Below are 20,980 nucleotides of genomic sequence, written 5' to 3'. Positions count from 1 at the left end.
GAAATATTTTATCAAATAAACTGTAAATTTCTTTTCTAAAATATTTACCAATTTTCTAAGATGACCAGTTACTAATAATCTTTCACCTCCTGATATATGATGCATTTCTTAAATCTTACATATCAGGCTTAAATAATTATAATCCTATTTGAATGATCTATTCTTACATTATAATATCCCTGTACTACTACCCTTCAGAGTTCTGATTTCATCCTCCCTCTTCTCTATAACTAAGTTTGGGTGTTTTCTGGGACAGGCACTGAGCATTCAGAGTAAGCTAGCTTGCAGTTCCCTGTCTTCTGTCTCTGCCTTCTCAATGTGCAAACTGCAGCCATGTACCATACCTGCCCCACCTATAATTTTTTTATACAATATATACCCCATTACTCTACTAGATTTTTACTGAATTACATAAGCCTATAATTCCTTGCCTGTCTTTTACGGGGACATTGTTGGGACACAGGGTCTCATGTAGTTCAAGTTGCTTCACATGTGGCGTAAGATGATCATGAACACCTGATAACAAGTATGAACCTCCACATTTGACTATACCTGCAATTTGTAAATAATATACCCTAAAAATGAAATCTATTTTCTCATGAAGGATTCTTTCACAATGTCCCTCTCGGTCTATGTTAATTATTTCCCTTCCTATTACACTGGGTGCCCATATTTCTATGGCCCTCAGGGATGGCCTGCTTTCACTGGGCACAGAGCCACTATATCTACACTGGACATCTTAGCCGAGCTCTTGGAAACTTTTAAGTTTTAAATTTACAGTTTCGGTGAAAACACAGAAGACTTCACATTGAATAAAAAAATAAAGAGAAGGCCGGGCGTTGGTGGTGCACACCTTTAATCCCAGCACTGGGGAGACAGGGGCAGGCAAATCTCTGTGAGTTCAAAACCAGCCTGGTCTACAAGAGCTAGTTCCAGGACAGCCTTCAAAGCCACAGAGAAACCCTGTCTTGAAAAACCAAATAAATAGATAGATAGATAGATAGATAGATAGATAGATAGATAGATAGACAGACAGACAGACAGACAGACAGACAGACAAATAGAAAAGGTCATATTCTCATTAAGTTTTGCCAAACTTGATTTCTTTAGGCTAATAAATTTTTTTTAAAAAGGCCAAACCAGGAAAATAAATACTTTTATGGATATAAATATCACAAGGAGTGATCTTTATTTACCTGCTTCAGAAGTATAAAAGGGGATATAGCTTAGTGATAGAATTGTCTAGGAGGAATGAGATTAGGGGGTCCATTTCCAACCAAAGGAAAAGGAAGTCCACTGGGAATGTAAGCATTTGCTTTTTAATTTAAACTATATCCTTAGGAAAGCACTAAGATTAGAAATGATGCCAGCAAGCCAAGCAGTGGTGGTGGTTCACACCTTTAATCCCAGTACTCAGGAGGCAGAGGCAAGGGGATCTCTATAAGTTTGAGGCCAGCCTGGTCTACAGAACAAGCTCCAGGGCAGCCAAGACTGTTAAACAGAGACACTGAAACTGTGTCAGGTGGTGATGGCACATGCCTTTAATCCCAGTACTCCAAAGGTAAAGGCAAGCAAATCTCTGTGCGTTTGAGGCTAACCTGGTCTACAGAGTGAGTTCCAGGACAGACAGGGCTACACAAAGAAGTCCTATTTTGAAAACACAAAAGAGGAAAAAGAAAAAATAACAAAACAACAATAACAACAAAACACCTACACATTATCCCCTGAACAAGAAAAACAGAAATTTAAAGTTACCAAGAATATTTTCTTCATAAAGCAAAATGGGAATAACTTCAAATATTTAAAAAACAACTGTGGGAGGGGGTTGAAAGAGAATAGCCCCATAGGCTCACAGATTTGGTTACTAGGGAATGGTGGTATTTGAAAGTATTAGGAGGTGTGGCCTTTTTGGAAGAAGTGTGTCATTGGAGGTGGGCTTTAGCTTTGAGGCTTCAAAAGCCTGTGCCAAGCCCAGAGTCTTTCTCTCTCTGCCTATGATCAGGATGTAGCCCTCAGCCACTGTTGCAGCTCCTGTCTCTATTACACCATAATGATAATGGACTAAACCTCTGAAACTGTAACTCTGAAAATGCTTTCTTTTACAGAGTTGCCACGGTCATGGTGTCTCTTCACAGCAACAGAGAATACTAAGACAGGCTGTTAGAAGCCCTCTCTAATGGAACTCATATAACTTACTGTAATTGCCTCCAATTAAGAAAAAAAGCAGCAAAATTGAGTGTATAAGGCATCAGAACTTCTACTTCACATAAAGGGTTCCCCATGGCTAGCTCTAAAGATAAAGATCATTATACACTTTGGTCTGTCACAGCTGCACACACCTTAATCCCAGCACTTGGGAGGTAATGGCAAGGAGGATAGCTGCAAGTTCATGGTCAGCCTGGTCTATATAGCTAGTTTCAGGACAGGCAGACTTATATAATCAAAATCATCTCAACCCTCAAAAGTGCAACAAAACAAAAGACACTACATTTTTGTACCAAAATGGTTAAAGTAATTAATGTTAATTTTACTTCTTGGATATTTTGTTTTAAAAATTTAGTCTAATGTCTACAGTTTCCCAGATTCTAAGACGTAGTTTTACAAAAAAAAGTTACCTCAATTAATCCTCCATTTTCTCCAAGTCTTACATCATCTTTTAAATTAAGTACCAAATATTTGTCCTTACAGATAAAAACTACTCACCATGATACCACCATTTTGTTTTCTTTGGATTCTTGTTACATGTTCTCACATAAAAGGAATTGTCTGGCGGTCGTCTCTGAAACAAATAGAGTAACTAGGTAAGTTCTAAAAGAAAAAGACCAAGAGAAAAGTGAGTTGGCAAAACAAATAAAAAAACAATAGAAACACTGAAAGTGCAACTCAAGAATGGATGAGCCTCAGTCTATGGGACCTCTAACAGTGGAGCCAGTGTTTATCCCTAGAGCACAAAAGGACATTGGGAGCCCATTCCCTATGGAGGGATACTATTTCAGCCCAGATACACGAAAGAGGGCCTAGGCCCTCCCCAAAATGATGTGAAAGACTTTGATGGTCCCCCATGGTGGGCCTCACTCGCTATCCTTAGGGAGTGGGTGGGAGGGTGGTTGGGGGGGGTCAGTGGAGGGCATGGGAGGATGGGAGGTCCAGGGAATGGGGGGACTGGTATGTAAAAGATGAGTGCTTCTTTAAAAAAAAAAAAAAAAAAAAAAGAACATTCAATTGTTTTAAGGGGGTGTGGGAGAGGTTGGTTCCAGTACATGCTGTCCAGATTCTTCATACTTATCTCTCCCATCAAGTCATTTAATGACTACTTACATGAACTAACTAAACAAAAAGCCTACCAAACTAATGACAACTTTCAAGTGTCCACATAGGCTTATTATTTTTATTGTAATGTGTTAAGGATAGAGCAAACCATATTGCTTCAAACAGCATTGAAGAAGAAAGAAGTTTTAGTTCATGTGTGTACAGATGGCTTTGTTCCTCACCTGCCCAGACTGGAAGAATATAGAAAACCTAGCGGCTCTGTAGGACACCTTGGCCAAGAGTGATGCTAACCAAAACTGGAGAGACCCTGAATGAAAATTACGTGTGTGACTTTTTGTCAAGAGTTCAAATGTCAAATTTATACTCATGCTACATTGAGAGATGGCTTCTAAAGCATGACAAATAGCCTTACCCTTGCTTTTGGCCAACTTTTACGGTGACTCTAATAAAACGGTGCCTTTCTTTCCCTATTAAATATCTTTTGAGGAGTTTAGACTTAATTATTTAGAGTAATGAAGATGAGAAATTAAGAAAACTACCTCTTCTACTGAGGCTGATCAAAAGCTGCACTGTTTAAGAAAGTTCCATCCATAAAGCAGTACTGAGTGTGATGGACAACCTAGACTATCAGGGGAAAAAAATGCAGCCCATCTACTAGACACTTGTAATGCTCATGGACTTAGCTGTCTGTCATCTGACACTTAGGACACCCTTACCAATTCACATCAACAGTGATTTCATTCAACAACAAAAAGACTATTTGGGTACAATTTGTTAACTACTCCAGGATAACACTGATGTAATTTGAAAAAATTTCTGTAAAAATTAGGATTACAAAATTAAGTTACTTATTTCCTTTTCTTGTTACCTAGCACTTAAAAGGTTAAAACTAGCAAGTATCTAGTAAATGAGTTTTTGTTTGTTTGTTTGTTTGGTTTTTCAAGACAGTTTCTCTGTAGCTTTGGAGCCTGTCCTGGAACTCACTCTGTAGACCAGGCTGGCCCTGAACTCAGAGATGTGCCTGCCTCTGCCTCCAGAGTGCTGGGATTAAGGGTGTACACCACCACTCCCGGGCTCTAATAAATATTTTATTTTTTCAAACTCAAAGAAATTCTGACTCTTAAATTATCATCATGGTTAAACCTATCAAACAGTTCTACTAAAACAGTTTATCAAAAAGTTAGTGAAATGATTAGTTTTATATTACAGTATGCAAAAAATATTAGCAGCAACCCAGAAGGTGAATAGAACAATAACAGTTAGAAAAGGATGAGAAACATACAGATCAACAGTCACTCTCTGGCCTTTGTGTAAAACATTCAGTGTAGATGCACACAAAAGCCAACAATCATCAGGCCATATAGGAGCAATGGGCAGAGAATCACCAGGGACCATGGTGCACATCAAACCTTATAGTTACCAACTCACTGTGAAGCATCACAGGAACATAGAAGTCCTTGTAAGAACAACCTCCTCTGTCCCAAAGAAAGCGTGTGTGTGTGTGTGTGTATGAGTGTGTGTGTGTGTGTGTGTGTGTGTGTGTGTGTGTGTGTGTGTGTGTGTGTGTGTGTGTGTGTGTGTGTGTGCGCTCATGCAAGGGCACACTCGGGCTGACTGAGGAAAAATATTAAAGCAATAAGCGAGACTCATTTCTAACAACTCCTATTGGTTCAATAAAGCCAGATTACAACCTGAAAATGCAGAAGAAACTAAAGTTGCACTGATTCTAAGGGGGCTGGAGAGACAGCTCAGCAGTTAAGAGCACTAGCTGTTCTAGAGGACCCTTGTTCAATTCCCAGCATCCACATGGTGCCTCACAATCATCTGTAACTCTAGCTTCAGGGAATTCAATGCCCTTTCTGGCTTCCATGGGTACCAAGCACACTCATGGTGTTCAGACATACATGCAGGTAAAACACACATACATATAAAAAATAGAATAATTTTAAAAATGTTAAGACTCATGTATCATATTTCATCTAAAAGAATTTTTTCACATTTTAGTATTTCTGAATGGGGATATGTCTTTTAATTAATAACACCATAATTTTAATGATGGGATTTTTTTTCTTATATTGTCCATAAAAACTGAATAAATAGCTCTTCATCTTACAACTGAAAGAAAAAAGCAAACACAATTTAGCCTATTATTCCCTGTACTTATTTAAATAACAACCACCACAAAAAAAAACCACCAAAACCAAAACAAAACCAAAAAACCTCCTTTTTGAAAAATGACACCAAGAAAATTTTTTTAGAAATATCTTATTATAGCCAGGCAGTGGTGGTGCTCACCTTCAATACCAGCACTCAGGAGGCAGAGGCAGGCGGATCTCTGTGGTGAGTTCAAGGCCAACCTCGTCTACAGAGTGAGTTCCAGGATATGCTCCAAAGCTACACAGAGAAACCCTGTCTCAAATTCTCTAAATAATAATAATAATAATAATAATAATAATAATAATAATAATAATAATATGTGTGTTTGTAGGCACACATGTGTGCCACACTGCAAGTGGTGATGATGGAAAAACTTCCTCTGTTCTGGCTTTCCAGTGTAGGCTCTAGGGATCAACTGTCAGGCTTACATAAAGAGCATACTTAACTGCCTAACCGTCTTGATGCACACCCCCCCCAAAAAAAAACCTCTTTTGAATTAACATTCAAGAAACTTACTCAGTGAAAACAGTGACTCTAGGTGCTCCCAGTTCTAAACAACCTACTGTTTAAAAATGAGCTATTATCCTAAGGCGTCTCTAAATTCTAATTAATAAAACATCTGGTGAATTTACTCTGGAGAACAGAGAAGCAATCTGCTAAAGAAAAATGCACACCCTCAGAGCTCCCTATTTTAACCAATTCCATTATAGACAAAAATCTGTGTGTAAATAATGGAAAGCCAGAGAGAAGGTTCCAAAAATTCTGCTGGTAAATGGCACCATTCCATCAATTTAACCACGGAGACAGGAAAGCTCTGGATTCTGGGAAACTCTGAGAAATGCTGCCTTGGATGGGAGCTGGCAAAGGGGGCTAAAGAGCTAAGGGGATGTTCATTTCTCACTTTGCCACTGTGAAATCTAAAATCAGGAATGTGCTGTACACTTTTACTCTGTGGCAGTTCATGGAAATAAAATTCAGATCAAGAACATGTGCACAAATGATCTGTTTAAAAATGATCAAAGACAGCTATGGTCTAGTTATTACCCACACTGCTAGCATGTTGTATACTCAATAAACTGTAATTTAGAAATACGTGTAAAACATTGTATTTGTCTTCTAGACTATTCAGAATGAAAGATAATAAAATAACTTTCTAATTTGTTACTAAAAATGTCATTCACTGTAATTTAAAATCAAAAAACATGAGTCTTCCTTCAAATACAAATAATTATGTACTGAAACTGTTAACCTACCTATGCTGAAAGAGGAGACATTACTGGGAGTAATTGTAAAGTCCTACCTTTTCTTTGCAGCTGGAAAGCATGCTAATAATGCTAAGACAGACTGACTGGACTGAGAGCGCTGGGGACCAGTCTTCTGTTAGAATGGATAAACAGATATGACCATTGCTATACACATGAGGATGGACGGGAATATTTTCACCAGTAAACATGACCTAAGAAGAAATAAAATTCCATTAACGCTCAATATTCTCTACTATTAAAAACTAAAATGTTCTCCACATTTAACAAGTACTGATTTTTAAGACATAAAATAAAAACAAAAGACTTCAGTAGCAAATACTCACTCATCAAAACAATTTAGTAACAACCTCTCTGTATAAATGGCCATGCAGTAGTAGGAAACCCTAGACTGTTTTCCTAAATTAGCTGAAATTTTCTAAATTTGTATTTTTAGACTAATGAATGGTAAACTACTTTTGTTTTTTTCAAATTCTACTCATTACTCACTGAATATTCATTATCATTCCTTTAATCCCAGCACTTGGGAGGCAGAGGCAGGTGGATCTCAGTGAATGTGAGGCCAATTTATACTTCAAAGTTACTGAAAGCATATTTCAAAAAAAACAAAAAAACAAAACAAAACAAAAAAAACAAAATACAAAAAAACAAAAAAACCAAGTGCACTGAAGTTCCGAAAGTATTTAATTTTGAAACTATAACAAAAATGAAACAAAAGCAAAAGCCTGTTTAGATGAAAAAGAACAAATCAAACTGAGTCTTAGGTTGCTGCTGTCTCTCCACTTGCCTTTTATTCACTCAAGTTGTTTTTCTACCTTACCTCGGTACAACTGTAAATTCTTTCCTCTAACACTTCAAGTAAACCACCCAAGCATCCAACAGGGAAAGGAATACAGCCACATATCTTGAAATACCAGTATGCATATTCCAACACAATTCAAAGGCAACAGATTTAAGAACAACTATGTATGTGTTCCTCTTTATTTTGCAATGCTGGGCAAAGAATTCGGGGCCTTGTAAGTGATACACAAGTGCTCTACTCCAAGCTACAACTCTAAGAGAAATTACTTGCTTTTACATGAAATTCAAATTAAATTAACTCACCAATCTTCAAGTGAATTTTACAAGGTACCACATTAATTCTGTAGTTTAGCAGCCATTCCTAATTAGTGGTCTCACTAGTATCACCTGAATGAAGATCTAGTTAAGATTCACAATGAGGCTGGGTATGGCAGGGCACCACTGCAGAAGCATCTTCTGGATTTTACTTGAGCCTAGAGGTCCAGGGCCAGCCTTGGATAAACAGTAAAACCCTCTCTCAAACAAACAACAAGAACAACCATCAAAATAAACTCAAAGATGCCAATCCATGACTCCCCACATACATCCAACAGTTCTCAGCCCAGACTTACAGCATCTCTCAAGCCTTGCAAAATACCAAGAAGGAAAAACCAGACTTTAAATTATGACAGAAACTGATGTACACTGGGGGTGGGTGGTGAGTGGGAGGGGGGTCCTTAAATGAAGACGACAAGTCAATGAAATCAGTTTCACTAGATGGCTAGAATGAGGTATGCCCACATTTAATGCAGAATAGGTATTGTGAAATTAAAATCAGCTAAGGTTTTTGTAGGGATTTTAAATATCTAGCCACAAATCTGACTTTATTAAGATTTTCACAAATATTGCTATTAATAAACCAATTGATCCAAACAAGCAGGGCTCAGTCTGTTACCTGAGATTAACATAACAAGTACTTGCAAAGTTAAAGACCAGGCCACCCACTTCTACTCTACGCACAGAAGAGAAATGGAAGCATAATGAGGGAAATCAAGTACTTGTCCTACATAGGCTGTTCTAAGAAATGACATTAATTCAGCTCATGTCACTGCTCTTGCCCTACAAACATCCTGCTTTGGGCAGTCTTGAATTTTACACTTTCTGAGTCTATTCACAACTGATTTTTAGTGGAATTTTACAAGTATGAACCATAGCCTATTTCAACGTATTTGTAGACTACAACAGGAATTTACAGAAGCCATTTGATCAGCACAGTGTTTTCACTGAGAACACAGGCAGTACCTTGAGAATTTACTCCCTGGTCACAATTATTTTTAAAATATATTTCCCCACCAAATAAGGTCTTTTAATTAAGAAGTTTATGAGAATAGTAACCATGCCAAAAAAAAAAAAAAAAAAACCTGCCAAGTTTTTAACATGACTATTACAAACACACAGGCAGCCAGATACAAAGGTCATCATGACATGCTGACTGAGAAAGAGGAAAGCAGTATTTTCCTTAGAGAGAAATTGTTACCAATGTTCGTGAGCCAGGAATTGTGCATGGACCAAAAGAAAATACAGACATAGGACAAAGTGGTGAGTGGCAAGGGATGGCACCTAAGGCAAAAGCAGCAGACAGACTACAAGCAGAGCAGAGGGCAAAATTAAACAGCTCTAACATCAGAAACCAAAACAAAAATCAAATAAAGTCCCCTGCTGGATGCAGTAGCTCACATCTGTAAATCTGGTACTCAGAAGGCTGGGTTGAGAAGGTGGGTTGAGAGCCAGCTAGCACTGCTAAGTGGGCAGCAGGCCAACCTGTGCTATGTTGTGAGACTCTTAAGAGACCAACCCCAAACAAAATCAATCAATCTCAATTAGGCATTTAATATATTCCAGGCAAAACAAATACAGTCAGTGGGAACCTGAAGCAAGCAGACACAGGATAACTACTTGCACATATTAAGCAGCCCTTAGGGCCTGGGCACTTTAGAAGCTTGTCTAAGCAGAGAAAAGATGCTTGACATGCCAGAGATGAATTCCTGAAATAAAACAAATCATTTTTTCAACAGTTTTATTGATGTTAAGGTATTACCAGTCTTTTCCGTTTTCACAGAAAGTTTCAGTATAATCTCTGTCACCCTGGTTCTCCGCCCACTAGGGGAAGAGTAACCAAGGCTAACTTTAAGCACATACTGTTTCCCATCTTGTTTAATACCCCATAGGTATTTCTGTTGTTTTAATTCAGGTGAGCAGGTACTGAAAACTAAAAATCTTATTTCTGGAAAACAGCAGTCCCAGGTAGCTTATAAAACTATCTAGGACTGATATAACCAGACCACTGGAAACAAGTGATTTCAAACTACAATTCAATTTACTTGGCCTCAGGCCAAAATTAGTTATACAATCACACTGTTAAAAGTTAACAGAAAACTATGTTCGTTGCTGCAGTAAACCCAACCAAGAAAAGTAGGATTTCAGAGGGAAGTAGGGGTATAACTCTAGGATTTAGAATCCCAAGACTGCATAAGAAGCTACAGGGGAAGAATAAAGGAGAGCAAAATAAGAGATACCATAATAGAGGGAGCCATTATAGGTTTAAAGAGAAATCTGGCACTGGGGAAATGTCCAGAGATCTACAAGGTTGAACCCAACTAAAAATCTAAGCAATAGTCGTCAAGAGGCTACCTTAAATGCCCTTCTCTGATGAGATTGATGACTACCTTATATGCCATCCTAGAGCTGATGGAAGTAGAAGCAGACACCCACAGCTAAACACTGACCTGAACTCTGGAATCCAGTTGCAGAGAGGGAGGAGTGATGAGCAAAGGGGTCAAGACCAGGCTGGAGAAACAGCTGACCTGAACAAGGGGGAGCTCATGGTCCCCAGACTGATAGCTGGGAAACCATCATAGGACTGTTCCAGACCCCCTGGAACGTGGGTGTCAGTGAGGAGGCCTTGGTAATCTATGGGGCCTCTGGTAATGGATCAGTATTTATCCCTACAATATGAATGGACTTTGGGAGCCCATTCCACATAGAGGGATGCTCTCTCAGCCTAGACACACAGGGGAGGGCCTAGGCCCTGCTCCAAATGATATGACAGACATTGAAGATCCCCATGGAAGGCCTCGCCCTCCCTGGGGAGCAGAAAGGGAATGGGATGGGGGTCAGTGGAGGGCAGGGGAGGAGGGGAGGGAGAGGGAACTGGGATTGACATGTACAATGAGCTTGTTTCTAATTTAAAGAAAAGAAAGAAATGTCTCTTCATTCTTAATCACCTTATTACTGTAGCTCATTTTCAAAAGTAGGTAAGAACTAAGATATAACTATTTGCAGGATAATTTTGAAAGTATATATACCTACTCCACATTCAGTCTAAAAATTCAATCAGACAAATCTTGGAGTAACTTGAATACTATGAATGTAGTATCTATTAAAATCCAAACTGAAAGACATCAGAGTGATGAAAACCTACCCAGACTATGAACAACCACAACTCAAGTAGGGGGAGAGAAGGAGCATGGAGTCCTCCTGTTCCCTAGGCCGGTCAACACATCACCCCAGGCTTCAGCATTTCTCCTACAGCAGCTTTAAAAGTATCTGGGGCTATAGGAATGAGCTACTCAAACTTGACTCACTACTCAAATTTGATATATTTTAACAATAGTTTAGTCTGATAGCTGTCAATATCTACAATGATCTAATATAAAGTAACAAGTACTCAACATTTAATTATATGTTTCAGTATGTTTACACAGTTTACTAAAGTCTTGGCATAGGGCTGGAGAGACGGCTCAGAAGTTAAGAGCACTGGCTGCTCTTCCAGAGGTCCTGAGTTCAATTCCCAGCCACCATATGGTGGCTAACAACTGTCCATAATGAGATCTGGTGCCCTCTTCTGGTGTGCAGGCATACATGCAGACAGAATACTGTATACATGATAAATAAATCTTAAAAAAAAAAAAAAAAAACTTCAAAAAACGCAAGTCAACATTATTACTAAGAAGAAAATAATGGAGTTCCTACACTGCAATTTTAAGGCCAGCTCCAGATACACAATAGCATGACTCAAGCAACAAAATAAGTAAGTAAAATTTAAAAGTCTAATATAAACTACAGATTAGTTAGAACTAATACTAACTAACAAAATTGGCTAGGGAGATAATATAAATACAAGTAAAATTATATAGGCAAATTAAGTTGTATTTAGGAATGAGAAAGAGAGAGTGAGTGAGTGTGTGTGTGTGTGTATGTGTGAGTGTGTATGTGTGTGTAAGAGAGAGTGGAAAAAGAGCCAAGAATTTGAGAGAAAGAACAGAGGGGAGCATGGGAGGGGATAAAGAGAGGAAAAGGAAGGGGACATGTGATCTGTGATAGAATTATAATTTCAAAAATTATATAAAAATGATGAAGGATTGAAATTTCATGAATTTTCAAAGCAGATTTTTCCTTTTAGTACACACAAATCATTAGCATCTATAGTAACAGTTTTCTCACTTTTCCATGATTATCATCACCATGTAGCTGGAGAGATGGTTCAGTGGTTAAGAGCACTGTTTGCTTTTCCAAAAAGATTCAGGTTCAATTCCCAGTACCCACACATGGCAGCTCACAACTGTCTGCAACTCTAGTTCCAGGGGATGTGATACCCTCACACAGATATACTTGCAAATGCACATAAAATAAATTATTTTTTAAAAGAGTACTTCAAAGACAAAGTTTTTTATTTTTAATCTTTATTTTGTATGGCTTCAGAACTGAAGGGACAGTGACTCTTCAAAAATAATCATTGTCCCTACTGTTTCTAAGAAAAATTATATGCTAAAACTATTTTTCTGCAAAAATTCAATTGGAAAAGCTTAAAGCAAGTATACTGAGACAATTGTAAACATCTGTAATTATCTGAGATGTTTCTTTGAAATAGAATTTTCTTATAAGGGCATGTAAAGGTAGTGGGTATTAGAAGAATGGGGAGAACTGACATGAAAGAGGAGGCAGGATAAAAATACCTAGAGTTAAGGCACTAAGTTTGGGAACTTTACTGTTTCCCCAGTCTGACTACATGTCCTAAAGCCTAGGAAATAAGTATCCCATTCCTCCATTCTGACGAACCTTCTCTGATCAGACCCTAAACACTCCCACACTCACATCTACAGCCCTTACATGTATCTGAACACAGACATACACAAGTATATGCTGCCATATCTAAGCGGCCAAATCCTTTCATGCCCTGCCCTTGCTCTTCACATAAATCCCTTCTGTCCTCTTAAGACCAGTTCTACCAGTTCAAGTAGGTTCTTCTCTGCCTCCTTGTCTACTCTAAATTAGCTACTGCCCTCCACTTTGTTTCAAAGTAATTCACTGTCCTTCACGGAGTTTTGACTCCTTTATTCAAACACCTATCAATCTACCAGCCCCTCCTGTCTGTTGATCTAACCTCTAAAACAGGTGTGAACTGTTGTTCACCTCCAACAACCTTCCACTAGGACCTGCTGCTGCAAGTCACCATCATCTCCTGCCTGATGCACTGAACAGCTTCTCTGGTCTCCCCATTTGCTACTTTCTACATTTTAACTCTAGATATGATTCTAGAACTCTGTTCAAAACCTTCCATTTCATCGGAGCAAAAGTTGAATTCTTTTTTTTTTGTGTGACGTTTTATTTTTTTAATTTTAATTTTATTTTATTAGTTCAAATTAGGAACAAGCTTGCTTCAGATGTCAATCCCTTCTCCCTCTTCCCTCCTCTCCCCCCCAACATCCCACCTGCCCCTAGCCATCCCCCCTCCACTTCCAGGCAGGGTAAGGCCCTCAAAAGGGTCTCCCCAAAGAAAAGTTGAATTCTTACAATGAGCTACAAACATACCTATAAATGTTCTCTCCTGTCCATGTCCTCACAAGCATTTGTTATTCGTTTCCTTGATGAATGACAACAGGCTGGGGTGAGATGGAATCTCAAATTTAGTTTTGATTTGCATTTCACTAAGGGTTGGAGAAACTGAACACTTTTCCAATCTTTATTGGCCATTTGTATTTCATCTGATTTGCCTCTCTCAGTTCTTATTGTATAATCTGAGTTCTTTCTGTGTCTCTATTGTAGTCTGTCAAAGGTACAGTGTACAAACATTTTCTCCCAGTCAGGTAAGCTGTCTATTCATGAACTTCCGCTTTGCTGTAAAGAAGCTTTTTAGTTTCCCCATGTCCCATTTGTCAAGTGTTAGCCTTATTTCTTGAGTAACTGGAGTTCTATTGAGCATGCCCTTGACCTACTAGTATCCTGCACTATTTTATTTATTGTTTATGTGTCTTTTCAAAAAAGAACGCAAACTCTACATAAAAAGTTTTTTGTTGCTATCATGCAATTCTTGTGTTTTCCTTTTTCTTTTTCTAAATTAAAAAAAAAATGTGTATGTATACATGTGTTTATGTGTAGACAATCACTCTCTATTTATTTTGAGAAAGGTTATCTCACAGAACTTGGTACTCCCTGACACAGGGACTGTCCTGCCTCCGCCTCCCCAGTGCTCTCAGGTGGGCACTGCCACTCCTGGCTTTCACCTAGCACTGGGGACTAAAATCAGGCCCTCACATCTGCACAGCAACACTCTGCTTCCAAAACCATCTTCCCAACATTTTGTTTTGCTTTTCTGATACAGAGTCTTGTTTTGTTGCCCAGGTTAGCCTAGAACTCTTTGGTTAAGTAATAGTCAACCTCCTGAGTGCTAGTGCCAAACAGATCTGATTTTGTGTTAAATACTCAGTCCCTAATACATAAAGTAAATGCTGATCCATACAAATAATGAAGGCCTTTAAAGGCAACCTATAGCCTTTTTAGTCTCTGTATCCCTTCAATTTCTCAGTATAAATAAAGACAAGTGTTGGCATACATAGTATAAATGCTCAAGACAGACTGAGGTAAGCAGCCATTTACCTGGAACTTAGCACAAACACAGTGTTTACACAGAAAGGCATTTCCTATATGGATAACATTAACTGCACATTAATGGAAAATGATGATGAGATGGTGCCTCATTTCTGTTCCTATAGTAACTGAAAAGTACTGTTTTTGTTTTCGTTTTTAACAAATAATCATGCCCAACATCATTATTTAGGCAAGTAGCCTTTTCAGAGTAAAATGGCATACAATGTGGGAAAATAATCATGAACAAGAGGAGGAAAACACAGCAAGCTGCACAGATATAGAGTGATCTGTATGCATCACAGATTTAGTAGTGGTCATTTCACAATCAGACTGGTATACACTGGGGACACTCACAAAATTCTGTTTTTCTTATAAGTCTTACATTGAGTATTGTTTATTCCATAGGCAGATCAACAACTGGCGGTGGTGGTGCCCGCCTTTAATCCCAGCACTCGGGAGGCAGAGGCAGGTGGATCTCTGTGAGTTCGAGACCAGCCTGGTCTACAAGAGCTAGTTCCAGAACAGCCTCCAAAGCCACAGAGAAACCCTGTCTCGAAAAACAAAAACAAAACAAGCAAACAAAAAAACTTATCTAACAACTGTCAATGTTGCTGTTTCCTCAAAATACCTGGGTACTGGGTAACTGAATTCAAAGGAATTTTTGAATTCAGTTCAAAATGGAATATCTAAAAAGGTTCAGTTATTGGAAAAAACCTGTAATTTATATGTACACAAGTCTGGATTGTTGGACCCATTACATTTACTTCAAAGCCAAAATAAAATAGTTTTAATGCCAGTGGTGGCACACCTTTAATCCCAGCATTCAGGAGACAGAGGCAGGCGGAGCTCTGTGAGTTTAAGACTAGACTGTCCCGCATTACTAATATTATTTTGATAACTGAAAAAATTCCCTGCCATTGGAGTAGTTGTCACCTCCTCCTCCTCCTTTTCTCTGTCTCTCTCTCTCTCTCTCTCTCTCTCTCTCTCTCTCTGGTTTTTCGAGACAGGGTTTCTCTGTGTAGCTTTGGAGCCTGTCCTGGAACTCACTCTCTGTAGACCAGGCTGGCCTCGAACTCACAGAGATCCACCTACCTCTGCCTCCCCAAGTGCTGGGATTAAAGGCGTACACCACCACCGCCCAGTTAGTTGTCATTTTCTTAACCGATATAAATTAGAATATACAACTTCTACAACATGGATGCACTACAAAATAAGCTGCTTAAAAGGAATAGGTGCAAGACTTTAGTCCCAGTACTTGAGAGGCAGAGGCAGGCAGATCTCTGTGAGTTCAAAGCCAACCTGGCCTACAGATTCCAGGACAGCCAGGACTGTTAGAGAAACCCTGTCTCAAAAAACAAAACAAAACAAAAAAAACAACAACAAAAAAACAGGATTCCAAAAGAATGGGAATGACTGTCCTAGGACTTTTCATACTCTACATATAATCTTCACTTTCCTAGAGGCTCTTATAAGAATAAGCAGACACTTTTCCCATAGTACTGTATCTACTTAGCAGTATGGCAGCAGGGAAAGAAATGACTTGGTTTCACTCTTGAGTGTTCTAACTAGTAATCAAACCACTAATAAGATCTTTCTACAAGCTACAATTTCTTCACTTAATGAAACTAAATCTGTGTTTCATAACCACTTTATTAAGAGCTATTAGATGACAAAATCAGAATGAAAGTTAAATTATGAAATATGATATATAAACATTACCATACAGTATAATGCAGGAAGGTAATCTGCAAAACAATGATTAAGTTTTAACATGTCTATAAAGGGACTTGATAGCCAAGGTAGACTTGATTCCATAGGAAATAATCATCCACAGATGTTACTAAGGAAAGCAAAAATAGGGTAGGGGTACAAGTGTGGGCCAGGCAAGGTAGCACAAACCTTTAATTGGAAGGCAGAGGCAGGCGGATCTATGTGAGTTCAAGGCCAGCCTGGTCTAATAAATGAGTTCAAGGGCAGCTATACAGAGAAACCCTGCCTTGCAAAAGATCAGATGGATGGATGGATGATAGATAATTAGGATTTTTTTTTATTTAAAGTATACATTTTTTCCCACTCCCCTTCCCTCATCTTCTCTCCCCTTCCACCCTCCTCCCTGGCCCCTACACTCCCAATTTATTCAGGAGATCCTGTCTTTTTCCCCTTCCTAGGTGGATCTGTGTATGTCTCTCTTAGCACCCTCTTTGTTTTGTTACCTAGGTTCTTTGGGAGACTACTTAAATTTGATATTTGATTTTTAATAAAAGATTACAGAGTTTGCAGAACACTTTTTAACTTCTTTTTTGCCGGGGGGGGGGGGGGGGTGTTCAAAGACAGGGTTTCTCTGTAAAACAGCCCTCTGGCTGTTCTAGAACTTGCTCTGTAAACAGGCTGGCCTCAAACTCACAAAGATCCACCTACCTCTGCCTCCCAGGTTATGGGATTAGAGGTGTGTGTCACCACTGCCTGGCTTGACTTGGTTTGGTTTTATGCTTATAGAAATACTGTTTTCATATGATTAAACTGAATTTTAATGTGTGTGTGTGTGTGTGTGTGTGTGTGTGTGTGTGTGTGTGTGTGTGTGCATGGCACTCAGATGCATTCAACTCGGGGGAGACTCTAAAGTGCTATGTTGTATATTTGTTGAAGTAAGGCAGAAACAGCTGAAGACACCAAGGCAAAGAATACCAAAAGTTAAAAATAGAAAATACAGACAAATTCTTGGTGAAAAGGTGATATTTGTGCTTGTGATTAGTCAATGGATGTTTATTATACTGCCCAGAGGTCACTAACAGCAGAATCCCTTCACATTAAAGTTCTATGAAAATGGCAAAGGGAGCCTGAAGTCTTAACGACTTCTGCTCACACCCCAACTTTGTAATTAAGGAGTCAGCTAACTCAACCTCTTTAAACAATTCTCTTTATAACACAATGCTATAACTAATTCCCTATTGTCTCTTATGGCCAAGAAAAGATTTAAGCTATATTTAGAATATTATTTTGAAAGTGACAATGAAATATGAATTTGCTTAAAATAGCACATATTTAATCACATACCAGTTGAATTTTAGGTACTGGGTTCATTTTCCAGAAGACATCATTAGCAAAAACACAGAAAGCTACAGTGCCACATTAGCAACGCATCTCATATACTTCAAGCTTAAAGAGTGAAATACTTTGCTTTAATTTTGTCAAGAATAAGTAATTCTAGTAACTCACCATCAAGTCAGAACCCTGGAAATCATCCCAGAATTTCTTCACTTTAACCTCCAATTAATTATTTACTAGTCAAAAAGCTCTTAAAAACTGTCCATGGGGCTGGAGAGAGCTGAGCTGTTAAGAGTACCTACTCTTGCAGAGGACCCAAGTTTAATTCCTAGGACCCACATGGCTGCTCACAATCACCTGTAACTCCAGTTCTAGGGGATCCAACACCCTCTGACCTCCAAGGACATCAGACACACACAGTACACAAACATACATACAGGCAAAACACTAATACACATAACACTCCCACTCCCCCCCCAAAAAAAGGAGTTGTGTTTTTTTGTTTTTTTAAATACCACTACCACTATTATTCCTTGTCTGAGCATTTTTCTCTGTGTAGCCCCAGATGTCCTGGAACTCAAGCTGTAGACCAGGCTGGCCTCAAACTCACAGAGATCTGTCTGCCTCTACCTCCTGAATGCTTAGTTTAATGGCATATGCTACCATGGCCCGGCCCTTATCTAAATATTAAGCTATTAACTAAACAGTGTTTGTCTCAAACTATAATGATAAGATTTCAGGTTGACTCATGTATTTAACATCTGTAAATGCACTCATTTCAGAAGACTGCCAAGAAAACACATCAACGGAAAACCAAAACACAGTCCTTCTAAAAGAGCCTTTGCATCTGTGCAAGCATGGATCTCCTGATTGAGAAAGAGTGCCCACAGTTATTAAAAATGCTAACCTGTTCTCAGTGCTCTTGAGACCCATGGATGACAAACAACCTGAAGTTCCTAGAAGCATAACAGCAAAGCCTCTGCCCCAATAAACGTCACAAAATCTTAACTTCAAATAAGAGAGTGTAAAAACAAATCTATCTACATAGTTACATTGGGTTTCTCATATAGTTTTTAAGGAGGCAAAAATAACCAATTTAGCATTTTGCTGTAATCTAAAGTTACAATAAAATGTTACATGCAAGGCAGTTACCTGAGGAGAGTCAAATGGATATCGACTACTAAACTTAAACAGAAGTTGAAACTTTTCCCCTTCATATAAGGTACCTGGTGCACCTTCCATGTCTACGATCCACCTAGGACAGAAAAAAGAAAAACAGAAACTGAACAAATTTAAAACTTAAGATTAAAAAGAACTGGGATAAAAGGAAAAAAGAGGTCATTGAGATGCCAGGCACTGAGCCAGAGTAATCCATGTGTAGTGGTGCACTTCATCCAACAACTCTCACACTGTGGTTTTTTTCTTTGTAATTCTTTATTGCTATGTATATTACATGTTTGAGTCAATTTATTATTGTATGGGGGACATGCACAACCACAGCACACATGTAAAAGTCAGAAGACAACTTTGTGGAACTGATCCTTTTCTCCCACCTCTATGTGGGTTCCAGGAGTTGAATTTGGTAGTAACTACCTTGTGCTTTACCTTCTAGGCTACCTTTCTGGTCCTCGGTGCAGGGTTGTTTTTTTGTTTGATCTGTTCGTGCTATATATGTGCTATATGTGTGCTAGTACCCATGGGGGTCAGGGTGACAGATCCCCTTGTGAGCCACCAGTGACATGGATGCTAGGACATAAGCTAGGGTACTCTGGAAGAGCAACAGCCCTCTTAATTGCTGAGCTCTCTCTCCAATCCCAGAGTAGGCTTTAAATACTCTCTTCCCTATCCTTCTATGACAATTGGAATTAAAGAAATTGGGTCAAGGTCAGAGCCAGGCTTGTAACCCAGATCTGAAACGAACTACAAACAAATAAAACTCACTTCCATATGCTAATACCAGTCTATATCATGCCCATCCTTTTAGATCACACCATCTTATTTTCTTTCAAAAGACTACTTTCTATAATAACTAAAATCATTTTGGACAACACCAAGCTCATTAACTGCCTTCCTGATCAGTGTCAGAAGCAATGGGAGAAACTGCTATCAGCAAAGACTACAGAGAATTGAAACTGACAAACCAACTTCCTGAGTAGTGGTCTAAGGAAGACTAAATGGAAGTTTAATTGATTCCCATCCATCTACTCTGAAGGTTACAAGCAATGCTCTCTACTGTCTTTCCTTGTTAACACACTTTCAGCAATTTCATAAAGCACATACAGTTTTCTATGACATCTACTGTAAGCTTGCTTTGTTTGATTTCATGTATAACAATCAAGAGCATAAATGTTGGTACCGATAATCTGTAAAGATCATCCAGTCTTTAGAAGAGAAGACAGAAAACAATAGCAGATGATAGGGGAGCATTTAGACGTGAACCTGTCAGTAAGAATGAGACTTTAATTATAGCTGTCACATGTTCACATGTCATTGCTGTAGTTAGCCAAGTCCTTTAACCTCATGCTTCTTGGGTACAAAAATATTCTTATTTTAAATACAGGAAAACTGGGGTTGAGGCTATATCTCAGCAGTAGAATACTCGTGGACCATGATCAAGGGCCTGGGTTTGGCGCCTAGTACTTCCTGCCAGTCAATATCACCCACCCACCCATCCATCCATCTAGGGAAATCAGAGGAATATAGGGAATACTATGGTAAGGTTCTACTCATGTCTCATGTAGTAGGGAACTAGAAATGTATAAAATAATAACATAGTCAGGGAAAGAAATCAACTAAAGTACAGAAGCCCTTAAAATATGACAATTCATTTTCAGAATGCATGTTGAGTTCCTTAGATGTAGGAGGGATACCGTTGGGAGAGCGAAATGATACTACATATGTAAAGAACCACATGCATTTTTACCACCAGAGCTAGTATACAGTAAATTAAATATAACACAAAGCTGTACAGAAAGTAAAAAACCTGTAGGGGTATACAGTTCAATGGCAGAGTCCTTGCATAGCATGATAAAGAGGCCTGTGTTCAATACCCAGCTACACCTGCACATACACACATGCTCAAACGTGTGCTTGCCCCCTCCATTAAAAACAAAACAAAGAACTAGGTCTTTCTCAGCTTCAAAATTCATTTTCTCCCATCCACCCACATCTATATGCCCCAGAGTGATAATCCAAGGAAACAATTTCCTGGTATGCCTTCATTTTCTTTATGTAACAAATTGTAGGACTTACAAACACAACCAATGTACTTTTAACATACAAAGCAGAGTTTTTAAATAACAGCAAAGCAAACGTATCATTAATCATGTACTATCTGCATGAACTAGGTCAATGACATGATTTCCAATACTGTGTGCCATAAATTTTTATCTTTGCTAATTAAAAAGTAACATATATTAAGTTTTGCTTTAAAATTCAGGAATTTTACTGTTTCACTGTTACATTTTGGGGGGTATATTTTATTATCATTATGCAGTTTACTGCATCACTGACAATAAGAAATAGAAATACAATACTTT

The 20,980-nt window shown here is 38.6% G+C and overlaps 1 protein-coding gene across 3 annotated transcripts in view; it reads right to left on the bottom strand.

Annotated features, from left to right (window-relative positions):
- The window catches only part of Ube2w (ubiquitin conjugating enzyme E2 W), a 57,887-nt gene that overhangs the window by 14,377 nt on the left and 22,530 nt on the right, over positions 1-20,980 (bottom strand). For 2 of the 3 annotated variants that reach the window (XM_035440001.1, XM_027398805.2), the window contains exons 3-5: positions 18,594-18,696; positions 6,728-6,883; positions 2,704-2,779 (exon numbers count right to left, since the gene is read on the bottom strand). In XM_035440001.1, coding sequence (XP_035295892.1) covers positions 2,704-2,779; positions 6,728-6,883; positions 18,594-18,696 — 335 coding nt within the window. The remainder of the gene's footprint in view (positions 1-2,703; positions 2,780-6,727; positions 6,884-18,593; positions 18,697-20,980) is intronic. The other variant, XM_035440002.1, reaches the window with a different exon arrangement.

This window comes from Cricetulus griseus, chromosome 2 (assembly GCF_003668045.3).
Source record: "Cricetulus griseus strain 17A/GY chromosome 2, alternate assembly CriGri-PICRH-1.0, whole genome shotgun sequence".
Taxonomy (NCBI): Eukaryota; Metazoa; Chordata; class Mammalia; order Rodentia; family Cricetidae; genus Cricetulus; species Cricetulus griseus.
Note: the sequence above shows the minus strand (reverse complement) of the source record. Positions and strands in the feature narration are given on the sequence as shown.